Source organism: Ambystoma mexicanum, chromosome 2p (genome assembly GCF_040938575.1).
Source record: "Ambystoma mexicanum isolate Mex_15411 chromosome 2p, UKY_AmexF1_1, whole genome shotgun sequence".
Lineage (NCBI taxonomy): Eukaryota > Metazoa > Chordata > Amphibia > Caudata > Ambystomatidae > Ambystoma > Ambystoma mexicanum.
Window position 1 is genome coordinate 1,144,807,019 of NC_090923.1, and position 24,893 is coordinate 1,144,831,911.

General features: G+C 48.8%; 1 protein-coding gene across 1 annotated transcript in view; it reads left to right on the plus strand.

The window, feature by feature from the left end:
- The window catches only part of SMC1A (structural maintenance of chromosomes 1A), a 642,162-nt gene that overhangs the window by 75,388 nt on the left and 541,881 nt on the right, over positions 1 to 24,893 (plus strand). Inside the window, exons 2-4 of the mRNA XM_069645240.1 lie at positions 5,154 to 5,342; positions 5,814 to 5,926; positions 6,482 to 6,685. Of these exons, the coding sequence (XP_069501341.1) occupies positions 5,154 to 5,342; positions 5,814 to 5,926; positions 6,482 to 6,685 (506 nt within the window). The remainder of the gene's footprint in view (positions 1 to 5,153; positions 5,343 to 5,813; positions 5,927 to 6,481; positions 6,686 to 24,893) is intronic.

Consider the following 24,893-nt stretch of genomic DNA (forward strand, 5'->3'; position numbering starts at 1 on the left):
CCAGCCCTAAAAACACTACACTGACTACATCGCATTACCTTCAAAACAATGTGCATAACGCACAGGGCAATCAGTGGACAAGGAGAAGAATTCCTACAAAAGAAAATAACAATCTACAAACCAACAAGACCCCTCCGATCAAGCAACAGAGTCTGCCTGGAAATCAAACCATACCTTAAGAAAAAACTTGGAGGCTCTACCACTTAGCCGCAAAAACTTGGAACAACACCCCAAAAGAAATAAAACACTGAGGATCACCTAAAATTCAGGAAATCACTAAAAACCTGGCTCTTCAACATTACTGATTCAAACTGAAAACCGAAACACAAAAAAGGACGACTAAACAAAGGACACGGACAGCCCCATAAATGACAGGAAAGCTCCCACGGCACCTGGACGGATGACACCGGATAGACTGGAACTCAGATGACACGCACAGAGAACGAACCAACTACTCCACTGCCCCTTAATTACCACCAGGTACCACAGTGTTGTGGTATTGCCGAGATATTGGAAATTAGCACACAACCTGGCTCGTTGACATTGGCAGGTGCACTGGCCACAGGAGTATGAAGGGAGGACAGGTGGGCTATGAGAGAGCCTGATAGAGGCGGGGACAAGAGGAGTAAGGAGCCTTGAATGCCACAGGGACCCAGATCAGGACAGGCGCATCAAGGGAGACTCCACAAGCCCAGCGCCTCAATTCAGGATAGAGATGCCAACTCCACTTAGAATTTCCCCTCTGCATACACCTGTCACATTCCAAACCGACACAACCAAAACTTACAGCACAACAAACCGCACAAACTTCACTACATTGCAACAACAAAGCAAAAAAAGACACACAGACTCGCACAACAGTACACGACGACTACCGGCCGCAAACACCCCAGGCTCAGCCAACGTACCCACAGGGCTGAGGCCACCAACAGCACATCACTGCTATCTTGCACTTTTCCTGCTTCCTCCCACTAACTCAACCTGCCCTCTTTCAGAGCGCCAGGGGACCACTCCGGTGGTGATAGTACGCGGTACAAATGTCCTTTAACATTAACTTACCAGAGATGCTGCCACCGGTGGACAAACCTTTAAACCGTTTCAAGCTCTTTAGAAGCCTGTGGTTGCTTTCCTATATGCGTGTGCTTGTTGCTTTTACGCTGAAATAGGAGAAGTGTACTTCCTTAGAATAAGCAATGTTTGGGGCATTATAACCGTACCTGGTCAACCTTGGTGCCTGCAGGTCTCTGATGACCCTGCACTCTGTGACCATAACTGGCTAGTGTCGAATCCTAAAACACTGAATTATTCTAATTTTAGAAATATACCAACGTTTTTTATTCTGCAATAACCTTTGCTGCCCACCGAAGATGGATCTATTTGGAGTAATGTATTGTGTGGCATTTCCCTTATTGAATGCTGCAAATTTGTTATATACCTTGAACCACGTTGCTCCCCTTTTTGATGCGTTGGCTTTTCCACCCTATGAGCCACTCCCATTGAGTAAACCTGGTGCCCAGAGGCGGGAGAACTCTCCACACCATGAACACAGGACTGCGAGTACTCCCCTCAACACTGGGCCAAGCCCAAACTGATCAGGAACTCAGATGACCCACTTTTGTTTTTGCTGTATTAAAGCACAAATGGCGATTGGAGCACAGTGTATTAACTCTGAAAATGTCCTATGTGATAAAGTGGTTTTGTGAATCGGAATGTGTCCTGCGTTGTGGAGTTCAGGCACATTTGAAAGGCGGGTGGATGTTTTAGGTTAGTGGGGAGGGAGGAAAATGCAAGATAGCTTTGCTGCTGTTTTGTTGTGTAGTCTGTAAGTACCCAGGTACTGAGACCGGGTTTGTTCAGCGGTATTTTGAATCTCGTTGAGGATGCAGACACATAAGAATAAGCTTAGGATGTTATTTTTCAATTTGTTTCTTATCTCGAAGAACGCCAAAAGGTATGTAACGCCACAGGAGCCATGACTTGTTACATGGCATTAATGCATTAAGGAGCAGTAGGCACACGTTTTTGTGAGCAGTGATGGAGGATCTACTGGTTATGTGCTTGTTAAACATATTAGAATAGGAATAGTAAACACATTGTTCTAGGCTGTGGATGTTTGTTTGTGTACCATGTCATTTACGGAATGCCCGTCGGAGGGGGGGGGGGTCAGTGGGAACCCCAGCGCAACACGGGTAGTCCTAAGCAACTTTGTTTTAATCTCTTCATTTAAGCTCATGCAGAATGGTGCAGAGTATGGATCTGAAGGGATGTGTCCACTGCCCCTTCTCTGGGTTGGCAGATTGCCTGTGTCACGCATGACCTTGTTCACTGATAGTGCTCGTTTACAGATATAATATCCGTTTCTAGAATAGATCTGATCAGCTAATTATGCCAACCAAAATGTGTGCATTTTGAGGTTCTGGGTAAAGCTACGATGGGCGATTTAAAAAAATAAATTTTAAGTTTTTTTTTCTGTAATGTAATGCGTCATTTGTCTAGCCCTTTTCACCATTAGTATGGTCACAATGCGCTATTGGTTGAACCTCCTTGGGGGGGGGGGGGGGGGGTGAAGTCCAGGAATGGGAAGAATTTGAGGAGGTGCTAGTATGCGTGGGTGCATATTGGCCAATGTGATGTTTTTTGGGGGGGGGGGCCCAAGTCCCTGAGAGCCACCCATGTCACGTTGGCCTTGGATGGGTGGTGATAAGTGGTCAAGCGAGGGTATGTGAGCACGGGAGAGACATTGTGTGCAGCTACTTATCAAATTTATGTTGTGAACGTTAGCTGCATTCTTATGGCATAGTATGATGGCAGATGCATGCAGGTTAGCGCTGTGCCTCCGGCTAGTTTCCCTATGCATGGCGTGTGAGGAGTTAAATGCATTGACATTCTAGCAGTGTCCTAGATTTAAAAAGATGGCTAAACTCTAAGTCCCCTTGCTATAATTCAGAGGCTAAATTCTACATGCTCGTAGGTTCAGTGCAAAGGTTACCATAAACCACCTAGATTCTATATATGGCTGCATTCTTTTATAGATTCAAACATTGGCAACAATGTTGCATTCACCTAAATTCAGTACAATGGCAACATTCTAAGTTAACCTGGAGTTAATGCAGTGGCTGCATTCTACAAGGACCTGGAATAAAGTGATGGCTGCATTACACAAATACCTAGATTAGGTACGCTGGCTGTATTAGTCATTCACCTAGATTCGAGCCCGACTGCATTCTGCAATCACCTAGTGTTATACACTGGTTCCACTATACTATTCAACTAGAGCACAATTCCCACACCTTGACAGTCACCTGGCTGCATGCAAACCACTGGCTATGAGAAATTACCTGGCAGTTGCTGTTGATAGTTTTGAGGGCTATTTGGGGCTCCCACGGCCCAAAGGGACAAGCCACAGTCGCCCAGGAAGGGCTGTTTTGTTGAGCCACTGAGAGCGCGTGTCCTCTGGTCATGTGACTCGACTCGGGGACCAAGACGCTGACTTGGTAGCTGCCTTTTGTCTCAGCCCCTGACCATCTGCTCGGGCAGGCTGCCCTGGGCCAGTCACTGGAGTGGGTGTCTTCTAGTCTCATGATTCGGACCATGAACCAAATGGGGACCAGGGAGGGTGGGCGCGTGTGCCTGGTGTCCTGGCCTCGGTATCTTTGTGTAGGTGTGAACTGGAGGGGGAAAGTCAGGCTGCAGGTTGTGGTTTGTTTTTGGTCCAGGTAAACTGACCTCCATTGTAGTTACCACAGGGGCGGTGGCTTGTGACTTCTGGTTGATAGTAAAATGTCTGTGAATTCAGGTTGGCGTCCTTTTTTAATATACATTTCTACTTAGCCACGGCAAATGGTATTCATGTGTTTGAGGAAAAGAAAACATTTGTAACTATCCTTTTCCTCTGGGGTTGGCCTGGCTTTAGTTTTGGCTACTAAATATTCTGATCATGCTGCTGTATAGGCTAAATATAAAAAAAACATAAGATTGAACTTCATCTGATAGAGCTTTAAAAACCGTGCAAGAATGTCCAACAAGATTACTTCAAAGGACTTGAGTGGTCACAAAAATGATGCCCTTTGTATTCAAAATGGCTGTATTATAATAATTACATTGCAGCAGTACCCGCCCATATGTGTAGCTGCTTGCAACCGTTGGGGACTGCTTTGCAAACCTATGAGTTGGTCGTTCGGGCTATGGGTATATTAAGTCATGTCTTCAGCTTTGGTAGTTGGGTGTTTATACAGATTATCGGCCCTTGTTTATTTGCACGCTGCAGCCTCGGCTTTACAATAAATGTGTTGGAACACATTGACTAGCCTATCATCGGGGTCATTATTTGTTCCCTTCTCCATGAAGGGTCAAAGGTTGTGAGAGGTCATGTTTGCAACCCCTATCATTTTGCTGAAATAATGCCACTTCTGCTAATAGAAAGTTTTCCCACTTGTCCAAAATTGTGTGATCATATTTCCCCCTTAAGTTTTCTCATCTGACAAATGTAGACTTACTTGGAGATAAATTAAATCAAAAAGTTGCTAAAATTAGGAAAAGGGGGATATGAAATGACATGTTGCTGACTTAGTAACCAGAATAATTACATCCTCATCTTGGCTTTCCTACTTGACTAACATGATTTGTTCTTGTGCAACTCTCTCTCGTTGGTCTTCAGTTCCCTTATCTACTATTTTTCAATTTTCCCATGCAAAATCAAATGTCTTGAGTGCATGTTAATAAGCAACTTTAAACTCTCTATATTTTAGAGTTAAGGATAGATAGGTTAGATTTTCATAAAATATTAGTCAATCTGACATTATCTAGAGTGAACGCATGACCAGTGAGCTTAGTCCTTAACATCAGTGCTAGCTTGTCATGTGTATGGTTCATTAACCTTGTGTGATTTTGCTCATGCCCAGAGGAACGTCTAGATAGCAGTGAGCCTCTTGCATCAGTGCAAATATTCTTTACTAAAAAAAGATAATGATCACTAGACTTGATCGGACTGAGCCCAGTTGGAGCCTGTTTTCCCAAAATGTTTTAAATATTCTATGAACCTGCTTTGGTTTTTGTTTTTTCTTTCACACCAGCATGGAGATCTTGGGTGGAATCTGTCCTTTGTTCTCTCTCATCCTGATTAATCTTGCAATGCTTGCCTTCCCTTCCTTCAGGCAAATCGAACCTCATGGATGCCATCAGCTTTGTGCTAGGCGAGAAGACCAGCAACCTGCGAGTGAAAACACTAAGAGACCTGATCCACGGTGCCCCTGTGGGCAAGCCAGCAGCCAATCGTGCCTTTGTCAGTATGGTGTACTCGGAGGACAGCGGTGTTGAGCGCACATTTGCCCGCATCATTATAGGTGAGTCTGTTGGGAGGCGCTTCTTTTCTCACCCGCTGAAAGCAGATAATGCCCTATGGTCGACCCCAAAAGAGGCAGCAGTTTGTCTGGCCTGATAAGTGTGGGGTTTGCCATCGGCTGGCGAACAAATCATTTATCCCCTGGTAATCCGAAACACAAAGGATCCCAGATCTACAAACTGGAACTGTACTACACTTGGCGTACCTTCACTTAAATAGTAAGGCGCTGGAAGGGAAGATAAAGACTTGTAATATTGGGAGTGGGGGGAAGGGTGTACAATTTGTGACAACCAAAATAGGAGAGCTTGTTCACGCACACAATGTTAGATGCTTGTTGAAATAATCTAGTCCAAGTGGGTGTGGTTGCAAAATGCTTTGCTTGCTGTAGGAACTCCCTCCACTGAGCGTTACCCTCTCCCTCCCTCCACCTCATTCCCCTCAAACCTGCATAATTTATCCTTGCTTATTTCAGGTGGATCCTCAGAGTACAGAATCAATAGCAAGGTAGTCCAACTGCAAGAGTACAGCGACGAGCTGGAGAAGCTGGGAATCCTAATAAAAGCCAGGAATTTCTTGGTGTTTCAGGTATGGTGCACAAGGAAAGGGAATTCTTGATTAACATTTGTAAATTCATACTTCTTGGGTATTCGGGGCCACAGCATGGAGAGGCTCAGCATCTGCATCAAACTGAGGAATTCCGCAGACTGGTATGCAGACTGTTGAGCATCCTCATGCAACATTTGCTGCTTATGTAGGGGGCTAATCAAGGTTACAGAATATGGGGGTTCCCTAGTAATCTCTTAGGATGAGTGTGTTCAGGTAAAGCCTGAACACAGCTTTCACTAGTTTTGTGGTCGTAAGAGATGATTGCAGTGCAGAGGTGTTGCTAAGGGGGGGCTAAGGGGGCTATAGCCCCTGGTCTTTTGGTTGTAGCCCCGGATAGAATCTCTGGAGCTACAGCCAAAAGGCTAGCTAGCCCCGAGTCCTGACAGTTCCGACATCAGTGTAGCCCCGGGTCTTTTCCAGACCTCGCAACACCCCTGTTGCAGTGTGAGGCCTAACTGCATCACAGACCTGCTCCATACTCCTAGTGGCCTTGCTGCTGGCCTGCCATGTTCAGCCTTTTTGTGTACGTTGTAGGGTGCTGTGGAGTCCATTGCCATGAAGAACCCCAAGGAGCGTACAGCCCTTTTTGAAGAGATAAGCCGCTCTGGGGAGCTGGCTGCCGAATATGACCAGAGGAAGAAGGAGATGGTAAAGGCCGAAGAGGATACCCAATTCAACTACCACCGCAAGAAAAATATTGCAGCTGAGCGCAAGGAGGCTAAGCAAGAGAAGGAAGAGGTGAGGCGGAGTGCCCTGGGGAGAAGTATTGTTTCATATAAACTCAGTCTACAACTTAAGTGTTCATTGTTTGTGGAATTTTGACCTCTGGCCACTTGTGGTAATTTTCTGTGGGCTGACTCTTTGGTAATCAATATTTTATTAAGTTTTCAATGTATTACAAAGGTGGATATGTCAACAATAACCATGAACATTCTCTTGCTCACTTGGGGTATAAGGGAATGTTCTCTGTAGAACTGAGAACAAATTGGTTCAGATTGACTCTGGAGAACGTATGGTTAGGACCATTGGGGCAAAATCTCTCAGCCACCAAATGGCAATATGTATGGCTGATTTTGGGGTTGTCATGTTTGCCCTCTCAACATTTGCTGAAGATTTTCATAATCGTACAGTCCTGTTTCATCCTATGGCATGTGTGATATAAGGGAAAATAATAACTCTATGCATATCTCTTTAAAAAGAACACCTGAAAAAGTTTGGCCTTATCTGGATCACAACAAAAATACTAAAACAAACCACAACAATGGGAATACTGCACAGGTAGAAATAAAAAATATTCTTTAATAGTCTTTAATGATGTGGGAGGGGTTGTCTGTGTTTGTTAGTTGAAGTGGGGCACTGAGGCATTGGACATGCTTTTTTCATATATATTGGTATTGTCCTTTTGCTTCTTGTATTAGTCGCTTTTCTTTGACAAAATAAAGATCATGGCTGTTTATCATGGGAATATATGGGTTTGACTGTTTCTTAAGTGAATGTCCTAATGCAAACTGGTCATGGGGGAGAGTGTCTGATTCTTCTTGAATCAGTTGCATTTCCTGAGGGTGGGGGAAAGACATGTCGGGCACTTCCAATTTTTTAAGAGGAACGTCTTGGTAGCAGCAGGCCTCTTGCAGCAGTGCAAACATTCTTTACTAAAAAAATAATCACTAGACTTGATCTGGCTGTTAAATCTCTGATTCTTTCCTATTGGGGTTTATGCTGTTAAGGTTTAGCCTTTCAATGCCGTAGTGGAAACTATTGCATTGCATATTGGTTGGTAGGGCGCATATAGTGTAGGTCCCCATATGATATGATAGTTTATTGGAATAGCGCCTATACACAATGTGTCTCAGAGCGCTTCAAGGCAAGGGCGGGAACACAGGAAAAATACAAACAGTGAACATTCTTCCAAGGCCTTGAACAATAAGAATGTGAAATGTTAGTATCGTACTCGGCCTGGTGACATTTTTCAGATAAGATGAAGACGGGGAGAAGAGGAGAGAACAGAGTGAGCAGTGAGAAAGAGTGGAGAGGCGAGTGTGGAGAGACTTATGCAGTTGTAGAGTCGGTAATAAAATATAATGTTGCAGGGAACAGCAAATGCAAGACAGAATTCAGGATGGAAATGGCACAGCATGATACAAGAGTCCACAAAGTCAAAACCAAGCATTTGCAACAACACAGTGATGGGAGAGCAATAGTGTTTCAAAACAAAACTCCTGCAGTGGTATGATGTAAGGGGGGGGGCAGAGGGAGAGGGCTAAGAGGGATGCAAAGGCAGGATAGACGGGAGTAAGCTAAGGCAGGAAACGCAACCAAACAAGAATGGGGGGGGGGCATGGGAACGGCTCACAGCACGCTTACCTGCTGTCTGAGCTGGGGTTCGGGCCCTGGGTGGTCCTGGTCCAAACAGGAATTGCCCTTTTCTATGTCTGCCAGGTCCAAACAGGAATTGCCCTTTTCTTCGTCTGCCCTTCGCTTCGGACACTGGTGAGAGACGCCCTTGATCTAAGAGTTAAGAGAAGGAAGGAAGCGGCAGGGCTAAGAAGGTTGGTGGTGCTTAGCCCAGGTGACCTAGACCCACTTGCACCTGCTCTCCATCTGTAAAGGAAGAGAGGCTGGAGGGCTCTTTAAATAGGGAAAAAGAGCAGCAACCAGGTGGGCAGGGCTTGCTAAGTGGGGAAAAAGAGCGGCAACCAGGAAAGCAATAGGTACAAGAGTAGAGTAATATGCCACCTGAGGTAGTAAAATTCCAGCAAGCTTTGAGGCTAGTCACAATATAAGTGCGTGAGAAAAAAGTGATCAAATGAGTGTCAGCTGACATTGTTTATTGCCATTAAACTACCCCCCCCCCCCCAAAGCAGTAGAAGGGTAAAGAGGGTCATAGATATGAAGCAGATCTTCTGTAATAAGAGTTATCTCGTGCAATGTCACCCTTTTCTGCTCCTTTGCATGCATGTTTTTGCTGTCTAGAAAAGGGGCTATTGTGGAAAGTGTAGGTCAGGTTACTCTGTCAGTTAAGTGTGTTCTCCTTTTGCACAGCGTGTGTGTGTATGTGTGTGTGTTGTCGTCCAATGTTCTCTTTTTGGGCCTCTCTAGCCTCACTGCTGCATGTATCTTTATAGAAGGATAAACGGTCTGCTTGTGCAAAAGGGTTGTTTGGGCAGGATTGTGCGTGCCCTTTTGTATTTTGTACAACTACACAATTTCCACTGCTCTGGCTTTGAGTAAGGTTAGTTAAATACTAAGTTAGAAAAAAGTAAATTATGATGAATGTTGGTTCCTCTAGCGACACTAACCCAATCCCCTTAATGGCTTTGTGTTCTCTTTTACTTCTTGGAAGTGCTAAATGAGTGAATTGATTATTCAAAGTGTGTCCCTGTTTTCCAGTCCTTGGTTCAGTCCAGCTTGGGAGGAAGCCTGGTCCCAGGGAATATAAAAGTAAAGTGGCATTTATAGCGTACAGAAGCATTAACACCTACCTGGTTTAAACACTAAAACCAGACTGCCTTAAAGTAGATGGTACCCAGGGACAGTAAAGGGTAATCTTGCAAAGTCGACAGGCTGCCAGTGGTCTCTAACCTCACGTTGCACTTGCTGCATGTTACCCTAACAACCCTGGTGTTCTGGAACCCTTGGGGGAGAGCAGAAAGCGGCAAACTCCTGCTCTGTTTGTTACAGAGCACACCAAGGAGATGGAAAAATCAGATTGGACCGTCTGTGGCACAGGAATAGGTAAGCATATGAGCTGTGGGTCTAATAATTTATCCTGGCATTGTATTGGTCTTTAGGGGTGTACTTTTGCCGTGATTTAGAGCTTCACCAATTTCTCCTATTTTTGTATTTTTTTTGGGGAAGTGTGGAAAAGCTTTGCTTTTGTACACATGTAATTTTTCATGTGTGCAACTACTAACCCGGCAAGCCACTTTTTGATGAAGGTTTTTTTTTTTGTTTCAACTTTCCTTCCATTGACATCTCTGGAACCCCAAGCTATTTTGGTATACCTTTAACCCTGACCTGACTTTGGAAGCAAGTAAACCCCTTTTGTTTCACTTTCCTTGCTCTACGCCTTTATTTTTGGGGCATTGGTAAGCCAGTATGGTTACCAGCGCAGTAGGACTGTGCCGCTTTCATGATGTCTGTGTTTCTAATGGAATACATATCACTTTACAGTGAAGTGCTGCAGGGGTATTTAGTAGCCCCTGTCCTTTGTAGTTACGTTTTTGTTATGTTTTGGATGTGCCTTGGGTAAGCTGGTGGCATTGAACATTGTTTTATACATTTTTCCAATGCAGTCCCCTGCACCATCAATTTTTACATCATAACATTTTGAGTACCATATACTCAAAATGGCCATGTGGTAAAGCCCTGTCCTTTGGCCATCTTATTCACTGTTGCCTTGTTTTCTGCCCTCTCTGGTCCCGACACCGCCATATATGATATGCAGTTGCTTAGAATCTGGCTTGGATTCTTGGGCAAAGTGACTTGTGTGTGGCTTGCCGAAAATGGGAGTTTTGGGTGGACTGGTCCCAATCTACATCAATGCCAGAGCATGTCTGTTGCTGGGCAGATGTTTGGTTTGAGGCTGTCCATGACTGGAAAAGCACTTAACGGTTTCAATGATTCCGATCTTTGCCATTGGTGGGCTGGAGCAGTCAACACCTCGAATTTGGGATAAGAGGAGCCTGCTGTCGTTTCTCAGGTAGTCCACTGGAGCCAAGACCCAGAACAAGAGGAGCCTGTGCTGAAGACCTAGGGGACGTCTGCTGAGGGCAACTAACATTACCAAAGCCACCTCTCAATGACCCTCTGCTGCTTTTGTGATGACCCTAGAAAATCTTAGTCGGTGCTCCCCCCCCCCCCCCCCATTGGACTGGTGGAACCAACCAGTCCAGACCTCTGCACGGAAGCCCTCTGCCAGAAGCGATTTGTAAGTGTCCCATCGCCATCCTGTGGGTTGGCCAGCCTCTGCAAGGGCAGCTCTTCTGCACTGGTTTGCTGTCCTGAGCTGGAGCTTGTGATTATGCAGGTCCACTTGTGGCCTAAAATCATCACTCCTGCATTTGCTGCTCTCCTGCGTGACCAGGGGGCCTTACTGGGAATGGTTCTTCCTCATTGCCATGTACCATGCCTGCCGCCCCCTTACCAGTGTTTTCTTCACTGGTACTCTGCTCTACACATGTTTGGACCTGTGGTGGCTGCTGTCCTGAAGTGTCTGGGCTATCCAGCCCGAAGTCTGTCCGAACCGGCCTTCTGAACCGCTAAACTGACGCAAAGTCTGAGCCACTCCTGACACTAACTTTACCCCTTGCACCTGTGACCTCTTGGACCTCCGCTTCAATGGAACCTGACGCCCAAAGTGAGTGGTTTCCGAGTCCCCTGGGGTGGTTCACGCAGAATGTCTGCGTTAGAGGTACAAGTGTGCTTATCTATTTGTGCCCCCCCCCCCGCCTCCATTCCGCCACACGCGAGAGGCATTCTGTGTGTGTAATGCCCCCTCCCTAACTCGCTCTTGCCTGGCTGTAATTGGTAGAGTTCTAGCTAAGGATCCCCCTGGGCAACCCCTAATGTTGTAGGATTGAGTACCCATGAAACATCTACTTGCCTGTTAACTTCAAAGGTGCATTTATTACTCAACTTTTTACCATCTTGTTGGTTTGCCAAAGGTTGTTCTCGGGGACTTGTAAGACTTCTATCTCTCCTCCGAAGTATTTACCTAGGCATTTTGACTCTGAGGCACTATGCCTGCTTACCTGATCGGGAAGGACGGCTGATGCCATAGGTGCCTCATAATTATAAGACTGAGTATATGGTTATTCATTTTAATGCATTTCTTTGCACTTCACTATTTACAGTTTCTCTTGTTTAATTGATTTGAACTACTTTGCTGTATTTTAGTGTAGGGGTAAACATGTTTTAAGTTGAAAGCTAGTAGCCAGCCGTTAATGGGCACTGTCTCCTCAATTCTATGCATACGCACAACACGCCATTTCATACTCTCTTGTTAAGTTCGATTTCCAAAATCGGCCCTTGAGAGAGGATTTTGGGAGGCCACCATATTATGGTGAACAAGGAGGACACCGAGCGGTTAGCCGAACAGGCAAGTATACAATTGTTTAGTAAGCCTTTAAAATTTACAAAAAGCAATCATAACTTCTAGTCAAATATTGTCCCACCAACACTAAAAAATATATGCATTCAGCCTTAAGAGAACTAGAAAAGTTATTTTTTAAATGACAAGTGAAATACAAGTACGTACTAGGATGCATTGGAAATGGAAAGAACACTTGCGATAATCGCAGAATGGCTTCTTAACTGTTATAACCTGTTTTGGGGCCTTATGCGCAAAGGTCACCAGTTCCAAAGTCTCCATTTCACAGGTAGGTTCTTTTTTCTGGAAACAGGTGAGAAGACTACATTAGAGTCCCTCTTGGGCCTCTAACTTTTGAATTTTGGGGCCCGTGTGCACCCCTTTCCTCCAGCCCCCTCCCGGCACCCATTTCCCTGTTCGTGCCTTTGGATCTTGCCTCCCTGCCCGCCCACCATCCCTGATTGGAGTATTGGACGATCATAAATGACCTTCCCAGGGCAGCCCTCTGCCCATGCAGCCCCAGGGCAAAGTGTGGCTCCAACATAGGCGGCTCCAGCAAGTGTCTGCAGGTGGCGGCAGAGAAAGCCAGTGGCCAGCCGTCAACCAGAAGCAACCATCAAAAGTGAGTGTAGCATGGGTGGGGAGTAAACATCGCTCTACTTAAGAAAATTCCACTCTACATTACCTTACCTCACAACATAACATGCCAGGCATGTTACATGCTTCATTCTCCTTGGGGACTCTGCAAACTAGATTATTATTGCTAACACTAGGTAATTATTAACCTTTGTCTACTAGGACAGTACTGTGATTCTCCAGCATGCGGTCTGGCATGGATTCACATGCTCATGAATATTCCCCGTCGTCAGGCTGGGAATCCTCGGTAAAGAAAAAAACAGTTTAGTTTCTGATCTGTCTTTCTTAGTAGTAACCAATCACTGATCTCTGGGTCATACTGCGCCCAGCCAATGACTGCCCTCTCCCTAATCCCCGCCTCCGGCAGCCATCCTCAGATTTTTACCGCACGCTCAAGTGTTGGGAGTCCTCGTGTTTAGCTCTCGAGTTTTTTACTGTGTTTTCACGCTTTTTCAGGAGATTTTCTCATATTTTAGGTTTAATCGAGCATCAAGCTCCACCGTTTCTACTTCCGATAATGGGGACCCGTTTCGGAATTCTTCTATGCCCCTCAAGGGTGAAGTTTTCATCGAGTTTACACTACTTGGAGGATTCCGGAAGATCTGCGGCCTACCTCAACGGACATGGCCCAGGACAAAGGAAGCTCGATGCCCGGATCCAAGCTGTTCAGGAACTGCCCTGGATGCAGATTATATAACGTTTTCAAGGAGGACGAGCATTCGCGATGTCTCTACTGCCTCCATGGGGACAAGATGCACGTGGAGAAGGACTGTGCGTTCTGCAAGAACCTTTTGGAACGGACCAAACAAGATCGTTGTTGCCGCCTCGCCTCCTGGCCGGAGAAGGGTACAGCAAGTGAGGAGGCGAAGAAGAAGGTTGAGCGGGCTTCTAAATCCTTTGAGGGCGCCCCGGCGACAGGGGCCCAACAGAAGGCCAAGCACCGCGGGGTCCGGGGGCGCCGATAGGTTGGGCTCTTCGGTTGCCAAGCAGGGCGCTACTTCCCCGGCACGTTCGACCACGAGCCAGCGCTCTGGTTCGGGGAAGAAGTCATCCGAGAACCCGGGTAGGCCGCTGGAGCGGACCCGGTCGATCTCGAAGGGGGAGCGAGGCATTGACCCGCCCCTCAAGGCGAAGGCCCAGGACGCACCTAAGGTGGTGAGGGCCTTGATCCACCCGGCTAAGGCCTCTACCGGAGTGGTCTCTGCGACCCTGGCGGAGCCGGCTGAGACTATGCCAATAGAAACGGCCTCTGGGCCCAGAGTATCCCTGCCGCCGCGGAGGGAATCCTCTTTCCAGCCCACCGCTAAGACCTCCGTGAAGCCCCTGGCTGAAAAAGAGGGGGGGGGGGCGGTGGCCGCTACAGACTCGGAATCAGCCTCTGAGGAGGAACTGGAGGGGCCTCAACGAGAGGTTCATAAACCTCAACGAGAGGTTCGATCCCAGGGGACGGTCCCTGCTGGCGTGATCGAAGATAGCGACGAGGACGACGAACAGGGCCCAATGGAACGGCCTTCCCGTCCGTCGCAGCCATTGCTATTGCCCGAGCCCCAGGATAGCTCGGCGGCCATTTTGTTGGCAATCCAATCCTTATGTACCGAGATAAGGACGAGATTACCACGGACCCCGACGGAGGATCCAGAACCAGGCCCGTCAGGAAACCCTCCGAACAAGCGGAGAAGAGTCCACCCCTCTCCGCCCTTCGTGCCGGTGGAGCCCTCATCCCCCTCGCCAGGAGAGGATACAGGGATGGACGACGGCGGCGATGACACAGCAGACATCCCCCCCCACCCGCGGGCATCCCCATCCGACGAGGTTGGCTCTTTCCACGCCATGATAACCAGGGCATCCAAGCGCTTCCAGCTCTGCCCTGAAGAACAGAAAAAGGAGGGGTTTCTGTACCAGCAACGAGAGGCTAAGAGGAAGACGGTCCTCGCTGTGCCTTTACTCGACGACATCTGGGACGAGGGGCTTGCCGTCCTCAGAACCCTGCCACGACACCCGCCAAGAGGGACAGGTACGAGAAGAAGTACCGAGTCCCCGATGCCGCCCCCTTGTGCCTCAGGGCCCAGCCCACGCCGGACTCGGTTGTCTCGGCAGCGGCTAAGAAGACGACAGCGGGCGCGGCGTCTTCAACTTCCACTTCCCCGCCGGACAGCGAGGGCAAGAAGTTGGACTCTATGGGACGACGGGTAATCTCGGCGGCGACGACGATTAAGGCGGCCAATGCCTTAGCGATCGTGGCCCGCTACGACAGGGAGCTCTGGTTCAAGATAGCTCCCAGGCTAGATTTCCTGCCTGATGAAAAAAGGGCAGAGGCCCTAGAAATTCTGCAGGAGGGCAAGGTGGCCTCGGATCATGCCATTACGGTGGCAACGGACATTGGCGATACCGGATTTCGCCAACTGGGCAACGGAGTTTGCCTCAGACGACGAGGATGACTCAAGGCAATAGACTTTCGCCAGGACGTCCAGACCAGAGTGTTGGACATGCCGTTCGATGGCAACAACCTCTTTGGTAAGGCTGTGGATGAGTCTCTACAGGCCTTCAAGACCGACTCGGAGACGGCCCGGGTCCTTGGAGTGCTTCAGCAGCGACGGCCCTTTCGGAGCGCTGGAGGCAGACGGGGTGCCTCCAAAGGATCCAGCGGTGGCTCCTCCTCCTACCGCCAGGCGGCCCGCTCCTCTTCCCTGGAGGCCTACAGAGGTCGTGGCAAGCAAGGGGGTTCCCGCCGTCGTCGCCAAGGCAGCAAGGCCGCGTCCAAGCAAGACTGACCCGGCCGGGTGGTCGGGCCCCCACCGAAGCACCCCAGTGGGAGGCCGACTAAGTTCGTCAGGGTGTGGGAGTCCATCTCCACCGATCGTTGGGTGTTGGACACCCTGGCCAACGGGCACTCACTAGAATTCCTAAAGAAGTGCCCTTGCATTCCTCCCGTGGCCAGGAAGGAGAATCACGTCCCTCAACTGCTGTTGGAGGTAAAGGCGATGCTCAAGAAAGGTGCCATCGAGCTCGTCCCCAGGAGGCTCCGGAGTGTACTCAAGGTACTTCCTCGTCAGGAAGAAGACAGGCGGTTGGCGCCCCATCCTAGACCTGCGTCGGTTAAACAAATACATCAAGGTGCAGAAATTCAGGATGGTCACCCTCCAGCACGTACTGGGACAACTGGAGGAAGGCGACTTCCTATCGTCGCTGGACCTGGAGGATGCCTTCTTCCACATCCCCATTCTAGAAAGGCACCGGAAGTTCCTCAGGTTCGTGGTTCAAGGACGCCACTACCAATTCAGAGCCCTACCGTTCGGATTAAAGTCGACACCCAGGGTTTTCACCATTTGCCTGGCACCAGTGGCGGCGCGACTGCGCCTACAGGGGATCCATGTCTACCCCTACCTGGACGACTGGCTAATCCGGGCAAGGTCAAGGGAACTCGCCGTCGATCATACGGCGAGGACCGTCCGGTTGCTCACGGAGCTGGGGTTCTCCAACTACCCCAAATCCCACCTGGTTCCGTCACAAGTAGCACTGTTTTTGGGGGCAAAGCTCGATACAGTGGAGCAATTGGCCTCTCCTTCAGAGGAGAGAACTAAAACCATCCTGGGCAAGGTACGGCGATTGTTAGCCACGGACGTGGCCAGGGTGAGGTCCATCAAGTCCCTTCTCGGGATGATGTCCTCATGCATCTACCTTGTACCCCTTTGCAGACTTGGGATGCGTCCACTACAGGAGTTCCACGACGCCCGCTGGGTTCAGGCGAGGGGCTGCTTCGAGGACAGGATCCCCCTCGACGAGGAGTTCCGTCGGGCGATCCTATGCGGACGCCTCTCTGGAGGGTTGCGGGGCCCACACCGGAGATCTCCAAGCAAGAGGCCTTTGGCTCCCGGAGGAGAGGTCTCTTCACATCAACATCTTGGAGCTCCGTGCAGTGTTCTGGGCGCTCAAGTCGGTCCTCCTGTCCCTCAAGGACAAGGTGGTGAGGATCTTCACAGACAACACCACCATGATGTTCTACATACGGAAGCAGGGAGGCACCAGATCCCAAGCCCTATCCAAGGAGGCCCAGGATCTGTGGCACTGGGCCGTCGCCCAGGGGATGTTTCTGGTTCCCTTCCACCTGGCAGGAATAAAAAACACCATCGCCGACTCACTCAGCAGGGAGCTGCGCTCGTGCTACGAGTGGGAACTGCACCAGGATCAAGTGGATCGACTCTTCCAACGATGGGGCAAACCCCAGATCGACCTGTTCACGACGGCGACGAACTCCAAGTGCCAGAGGTTCGCCAGCAGGTTCCCACAACCGAGGAGTATGGGCGATGCTTTCTCTTTCCCTTGGGACGGCCTGTTTCTATACGCGTTCCCTCCGTTGCCGTTGCTGCTCCTCCTCATCAGCCAGCTCAAGATGTCCAGGTGCAGGATGATCCTCGTCGCACTGGCGTGGCTGAGGCAGATCTGGTTCCCGGACCTTCTGGACTTGTCAACGTCCCCGCCAGTTAGGCTGCCGGCGGATGCGGATCTTCTCTCCAGAGAAGTGGGCGCCATTCTACACCACGACCCACAGTCGCTGAACTTGCAGGCGTGGCTCCTGCAGCGCTAGAGTTTGGGGGGGTACGATATCCCGGCTGATTGCAGAGAGGTTCTTGCAAAGGCCAGGGCGTCCTCAACTTTTAAGTGTTACGGTCATAAATGGAAGAGGTTCTCTGTCTGGTGCCGTGCACAGAAGATTAACCCTCTGCGGATTACGGCCCCTCAAGTGCTGCCGTACTTGCTGTCGCTGGCCAAAGCTGGATTGGCTCACGCCTCCATAAAAATACATCTGGCTGCCATCTCCCGATATACCAGGACTACGGGTCTCATCGCCTGGCAAAGGAATTTATGAAGGGACTATTCCGTTCATTCCCGCCGGTGAAGGCTCCTGCCCCGGCGTGGGAACTTAATGCGGTGCTGACCAGGCTCATGGGAGCCCCATTCGAGCCTATGCACTTGGCGCCCTTGAAGTCCCTGTCATGGAAGACAGCGTTCCTCGTGGCCATCACCTCTGCACGACGAGTGGGAGAGATTCAGGCCCTATCTTGCAAGCCTCCATACTTGACTTTTCATGACACAAGGGTAGTGCTTAGGACGTACCCCTCCTTCATGCCCAAGGTGCCGTCGGACTTCCATCTCAACGAACCCTTGGTGTTGCCTGTGTTCTTCCTGTCGCCTTCGACGCCGGCCGAGAGGACTTTGCACTCGCTGGATGTAGCCAGAGCGCTGAAGTTCTACGTGGACCGCACGAAGAGTTTTCGGAAGACGTCACAGCTATTCGTGAACTTTGGGTCTGTGAATCGAGGGAAGGCTCTCTCGAAGACTTCCATTTCCAGATGGCTCTCCGGCTGCATCATGCATTGTCACCAGTTGGCAAACTGACCGCTGCCCGGCCGTCCGAGAGCCCATTTGACCAGAGCGATCGCTGCTACCACGGCGTTCCTGTCTGGTGTACCCCTGCTGGACATCTGCAGGGCTGCTACGTGGAGGTCGACGCACACCTTCACAAGATTCTACTGCGTCGATCGGGACTCCAGGGAGGAGTCCAGGGTCGGCCAAGCAGTGCTGCGCAACCTGTTCGCTTAAGGTGAGCCTGGTGAGGAGGTAAGAGATGCTTAATGTTGAGTTGTTATATTGCTTAATGTTGAGCCTGTTGCCACCTCCCGTGGTTGTGCATGTGTATACTGCTAGGTATTCTTTTATTCATGAGCATGTGAATCCATTCTAAGGACTTCGGTGTGCCCAGGGTGACAGGTAGCAGACTCAGGCACAAAAAGATACAAAGACAAAAAGGAAGTAGAACTGCTACCATCAAGGCTCCTACCCAATTTTTGTCAATAAATGAAACAAAATAGAAATCGGGGTGCCTGATTTGATTGTACTAATGGAATGAATTCCTAGGTTAGTAACCCAAAGGATTGTCCAGAAAGAAAAAAGATCGAATAAGGAAATTCACACATGTCTAGAGTTGTGAACATAAAAGGTTTGTATTGAAACAAAGAAACATCAAGAAAATACATTTGGAAACAATATGTATGAGACAAATTTCTAAAGGTTGTAAACATAAAAGGTTTGTATTAAAGCAAAAGAACATCAAGGAAATACATTTGGTGCCGTGACTCGGATGTGAATCCATGCCAGACCCCATGCTGGAGAAGGAACAAGTTACTTACCTGTAACTGTTGTTCTCCAGCATGGGTCTGGCATGGATTCACATGCGAACCTACCCCTCTGCGGCTCTTCACTTGGTCATACTGCCACTTGGCATGCTACCAAATCTGAGGATTGCTGCCGGAGGCGGGGCTTAGGGAGAGGGCAGTCATTGGCTGGGGGCAGTATGACCCAGAGATCAGTGATTGGTTACTACTAAGAAAGACAGATCAGAAACGAAACTGATACTGATGTTCTCTTTACCGAGGATTCCCAGTCTGACGACGGGGAATATTCATGAGCATGTGAATCCATGCCAGACCCATGCTGGAGAACAACAGTTACAGGTAAGTAACTTGTTCCTTATTAGCTTCTGCCTTCTAGGATAGTAGGTAGAACTCTGATCATTAGACTGCGCCGAACCCTTAGAGTTCACCACATGGTTCACATCTCGAAAGCACCACAATAGAATAGCATTATGATTATTAGCATTTGCCTTCTAGGATAGTAGGTAGAACTGTGAAACATAAGCCTCTAGACTATTAGCATCTAGATAGGATTGTGAATATTAGCAAATGCTGCATTTAGGTAAAATTGTGAATATTGGCGTTCGTCACATGTATACAGGATTGTGAATGTTAGCAAGTACCACATTGGGATACAATTGTGAATATTGGCGTGCGTCGCATCTAGACAGGATTGTGCATATTAGCCAGTGCCAGACCTAGATGGAAATGCGATATTCACGCGCCACATCTAGAAAGAACGTGGAAACTTAGCACATATCACTTCTAAATAGCAAGGCCAATAACCAACCCACTAACAATTTCACCCCTCTGCATACACCTATCAAACCAAACGCAACCCTAAAGCACAACAAACCGCAAAATCTTCATTGCACTGCAACAACACTGCATTTTCTTGTGCGCCCAGCGAGGTTGAGAGGGCTGGAGCCCGCCTCCCTCCTGCACACAGCCCAGCTTACTTGCCAGGATGTTCCACATGACCGACTCGCCGCTCTTCCTTCCCCCGATATATCCACCCTTTTCATCCTGCTATTATCTGGCCGCTGGCCCGATGAAATGGTGAGAATTTTGCAGTGTTTCATCTTGCTGCTACCGTATAATACTACGTTCCCTGCGAGCGACGTACACTTCTGCTTGTAATACTATGGCCTGCTCTCAAAATGGCCGGCGCAACGTGGCCTGAAAACGAGGCTGCCTTTGGTTACTAAGCAACCACCAAGCTACAAGAATCAATCGGGTCTGCTGGCAGGTGGAAGCCGGCAAAGGACAAAGGCCAGGAGAAAGTCCCTGTTCGCCTCACAGCGCCAGCAGGTGGTCCAGTTCAGGTGAGAGTCCATCCTCTTTGTCTTATTCTTCCCGTACATCGCCAACTATTTTACTCCTCCCTCTTCATTTCCGACACCCATCTCCCGGAGCCTCACTAATCAGAGGCCACTCTGCAAGTTGCTATCCGCCTAGACCTTAAACATGCGGCCTGTGCACCTGCACGACCGCGCCTTGCCTCACCCACTACCCTCACGCCAATCCACCATCAAGGTCATTCAAAACAATCAGGACTCCAACCACCATGAAACCCTTTAGTGTCCTTGCCAACATGCAAGCTGGCCTGCTTATTACCCACTAGCTCAGGTCGAACACGAATCTACAAACCAACTACAGCATTTCTTATATTGTATACATGCATTACTGCCTTCGCACTCATTGGTTTAAATGATATATATATTTCTGAGGCTTGTGGAACCTGCTTAGATCACATGCTATGCATAGGCCGACATGTAGTGGAAGCTGCAGAGTATAGTTTGTTTTTCGAAACTCAAATGGGCGTCGACACAGGGCGTGCCAGTAATACTATCCCTAGTGACGTCCACTGTACCCATGATCCCTCACGCGTCTATGACTCTCAGATTGTTTTTTCCGCCATACTATACTTGTCGGAAACATTCCACGGAGTTCCTTGGCTATTAGCCATAATTTTGCAAATAGTACAATATTTCCCCGTTTCTTTAATTCCCACGTCGAGTCACCGAATTTCGGCGCCGGCCCGGAGAAGAAAACCACAGTCGAGAGCTTCAAGTAGGAAGAGTGGTATACATATATTTATATATATATTAGCCCACTGCCACAGGGTGCGTATGGAGGGTACCCCTTTCCAATTTTGCCTCAAGTGCAACCGCAAATACCCTTGGGTTGACAGACACGCCACCTGTAACCTCTGCTTGCCGAGGGACCACCCCGAGACGAACTGCAGAGCGTGTAGCTGGTTCAAGGCTCAGACTCTAAAGGACCATTCTACCAAACGTTGGGCCCACCACGCCAGGTAACGAGAGGCCATGGAAGTGGAGGGCACACTCAGTGGTGGCAGCGACGCCGTACTATCGGACGGCGAGGGCAACCTGGCGTCGAAAGACAGCCAAGCGCAAGTCCCCGACCTGGGAAGGTTGTCCGCCAGGGCAGCTATGGGGAACACACCCGGCGACACGAGTGCTACCCACAACACTTCCACTAAACACTCAAAGTCCCACCGAGACTTGACGCGCGTGTCAAGCTCTCGGAAAGAGGCACACAAAGAACGGTCCACCGAATCGGTGTCTTCTGGGCGTTCTCGGTCAAGATCGCCGCATGACACCAGGCAACCATCCACTGTTGCCAAGAGTGCCTCACTCACCAAAGTTATGGAGGTACGATCGTCGGAAGACGTGGCCGACCTCCATCCCCAAGCCGCGCTCCAGAAGTCGGCGTCAGCAGACCGCTCGACGGCTGCTCCCGTATCCCAATGAACTCAGGATAGGGACTCTACCCCCGAATATCGGCACTAGACGCCGAAAATCTCTGAGAAGGTGAGAACGCCTTGGAAACACTCTTCCACTCAAGGGGAAGCGGGAAAACAGCAGAAGAAAAGATCTCAGCCTTCTTCTGCACCTCTGCTACATAAAGACAGTGCTAGGTCTTCTGATAAACAGCTAACCAAGACCCCTGCACAAACCCATAAGTCCATCATAGCAGGGAAACGCTCCCAGGAAAGGGTTATCCCCAGCTCCAAAGAATGGTCCAGTGAGGATATAGACAGTTATGTTTAGAATGTCATCACTAGCAGAATTCTATGCCAAGAACCCAGATCACTTCCTCTCCTATACCCCTGCCGGGGCTTCTCCCTCAGGGTCTAAGGACCAGCAACCCCCTGGTAAGAAACCTCGAGTTGAGACGCCAACGCAAGGTTGGTCTTTTTGACCCTTTCCATGTACAGCCATACACTCAGTATAGTGAGGATCCACTACAAGGTGAGGATCCAGAATTGGTAATGTTGGACAAACAAACTGGGGTGGACTACTATGGGGATGTCGAGGACCAAGATCAGGAGGAAGATGACCCAGAAGTCTACAGAGTAAACTCCCACGTAGACAAAGAACCTCAGGTTACCGACTCTCCAATCGACAACCAACCTCTCCTAAATGAGGTTTTGTCTAGAGCGGCAGAACACTTCCGCATTGACACTCAGGGAGCACAGGAGGAGAGGGACTTTGCCGAAGAACTAGTGGGAGAAAAGAAACCCATTGCCCAGGCCATCCCTATTCTGAAGTCTATATAAAGGAGAATGGATCCTTCCCTTCTCGATCCTAACCTCACCAGGGCAGTAAACCCCAGAATCTAAAAATTATTCAGGGCAGCCCTATCAGACCCGCTTTACATAAGGGGGCAACTGAAAACGGACTCCCTGGTAGTGACTAATACCCTGAAGATGGCGGGAACGCCCCTAACTTGTCTGAGGCTCCCCCTGACAAGGAGAGCAAGAAGATCTACGGGTGGGGAAGGAAGGTAGCCTTCACTTCCACCTACCAGACAAGGATTGCCAACTCCACCACTCTGCTGGCTAGTTACAACTGCCACCAGTGGGAACACGTTGCTGCACTCATCGACTCCGCACCAGAACCTTTTAAAGGGCCATTTGTCACAGGTTGCTTCGGAGGGGAGAGCCGTGTCCGGTTGCATCCTTAAGGCAACCTTTGATGCCGCAGATAGCGCCGGCAGGATAATGGCAGAGAGCACTGTCATTAAAAGGCATACTTGGTTAAGACAGTCGGGGGTTTAAACCCGAGACACAAGCATCCTTAATCGACATGCCGGTGGAGCCTAATCTACTGTTTGGCAAGGCGGTAGAAGACGCATTAAAAAATGCCAAAGATGAGTATGAGACTCTGAAATCACTGGGACAGTTGACCAACAAACTCCCTAATCAAAGAGGGAATGGTAATTTTCGTCGCCCACGCGGCCAAAATTCACAAAGAAGCTACAACAACTCTCGGGGGCAGGGTACATCATGGGATAACAACCAGCAGTCTACCCAGAGTTACAACAGGGTAAACAAGAGGGGCCGTGGTAAGGGTAGAGGCAGCCCCAGCAGAGGCAGCACGCCTCCCGCAAAACAGTGACGCCGCGATCAGGGTCCCTTCCCACGCATCTCCAGTAGGGGGACGCATTATCAACTTCACCCAAGCTTGGGAAGGGATCACATCAGACAGATGGGTGCTGTCCACAGTGTCCGCAGGATACTGCATAGAACTCCTGATTCGAATTGCATTGCCACTATCCTTTAACACAACTGTGCGCCATGCACTGACCTGATTTTCTTTCAACATTGTTCAACTCAGTGTTTTTGTACAGGCGGAAGGCTTAGCTATTGCATCCACAATCTGACTATTGCTGTGTATAGCACTCTCGGTCCAGCTAGCCACATGCCACTTATGCTCTAATGTATTATGCAATGCTTTGAGCGTTATGTAATGCTATATTGAGCCTTACTGCGACACTGATTTGATCTGCTTTACTCCAATTGTATTATTTGAACCTTGTTGCAACTGAAGTGACCTGTTACTTTCTTGCCATTCTTCACCAACTGTGCCCCACAGTGCTGTGATCAAACACCACATCTCAATACTAGCACTATGTATGCTCTCTATATCCTGAAGTTAAAAGTACTGTTTTTCTCTTTGGCTCTAAGATTATTAGCATATGTGCCAGCCCTAAACAATCGTGACTACCACAAGACTGCCCTGAGTTGTAAGGACATCAAACCGTTTACTGAAACTATACGTCCTACACAGTGCCTTCAGCTTAAAGGGGACCACTCCTGTTTAACTATCCAAAGCCCGAGTCACCTATCATTTTGGAACACCACTACCCACCCAGGACATGATAACAATATGGGTTTTAATCATGTGCCACCCACTAGCCCAAAAACCCACTACCCTATCAGCCAAACCAATTTACCATGCTCTCCTCTAGCCAGAAATTCTAGACTTTGGGCTAGATTAACTAAGCTCAAAACCAAAACCTATGTCAGAAATAAAATCTCTGACCCTCCGTCCTCACCAGGCTCACCCCCCAAAACATGTCTGGACAAATCACATGTTATAACCAATGACTCTAACAGCCCTCCCATCAAAACATGCCAGGATAAACACAGGTAGCAACCATTGACTCTAAACCCCAGCACATCAAGGGCGCCCTAATCAACGCTAGATCCGTAGTGGCGCTCCCAACAGAAATAGCGGATCTGATCACAGCTAAGAACATTAACTTCCTTGCCATAACAGAGTCATGGCTCAATGCTGCTGCTGGCCCAGCCCTCCTCCTAGCAATTCCTGATAACTATGAAATCATGAGAGTAGATAGAGCAGATACAAAAGGCTGAGGCATTGCAATCATTACCAAATCTGACCTAGCTTTAGATTAGCCCCATCTCCAGTGGTTGGCTCCTGTGAACTACTCACAGCTAAACTACCAATCTCCAATTCTGACACCGTAACCATACACTTAATATACAGACCACCAGGACCGATTGGGTCAATCGAAGAAGACCTCTGAGTAATTCTCTCCGAGAACACTAAATTGACCTCTCAAATTCTCCTGTTAGGAGACTTCAATTTAAGATAATGATCCTAACGACCATCACGGCTAGCAATCTCTAATGCACGAATAGAATTGGGGCTCACCCAAAGAGTGACCCAGGCCACCCACAACAAAGGGAGAA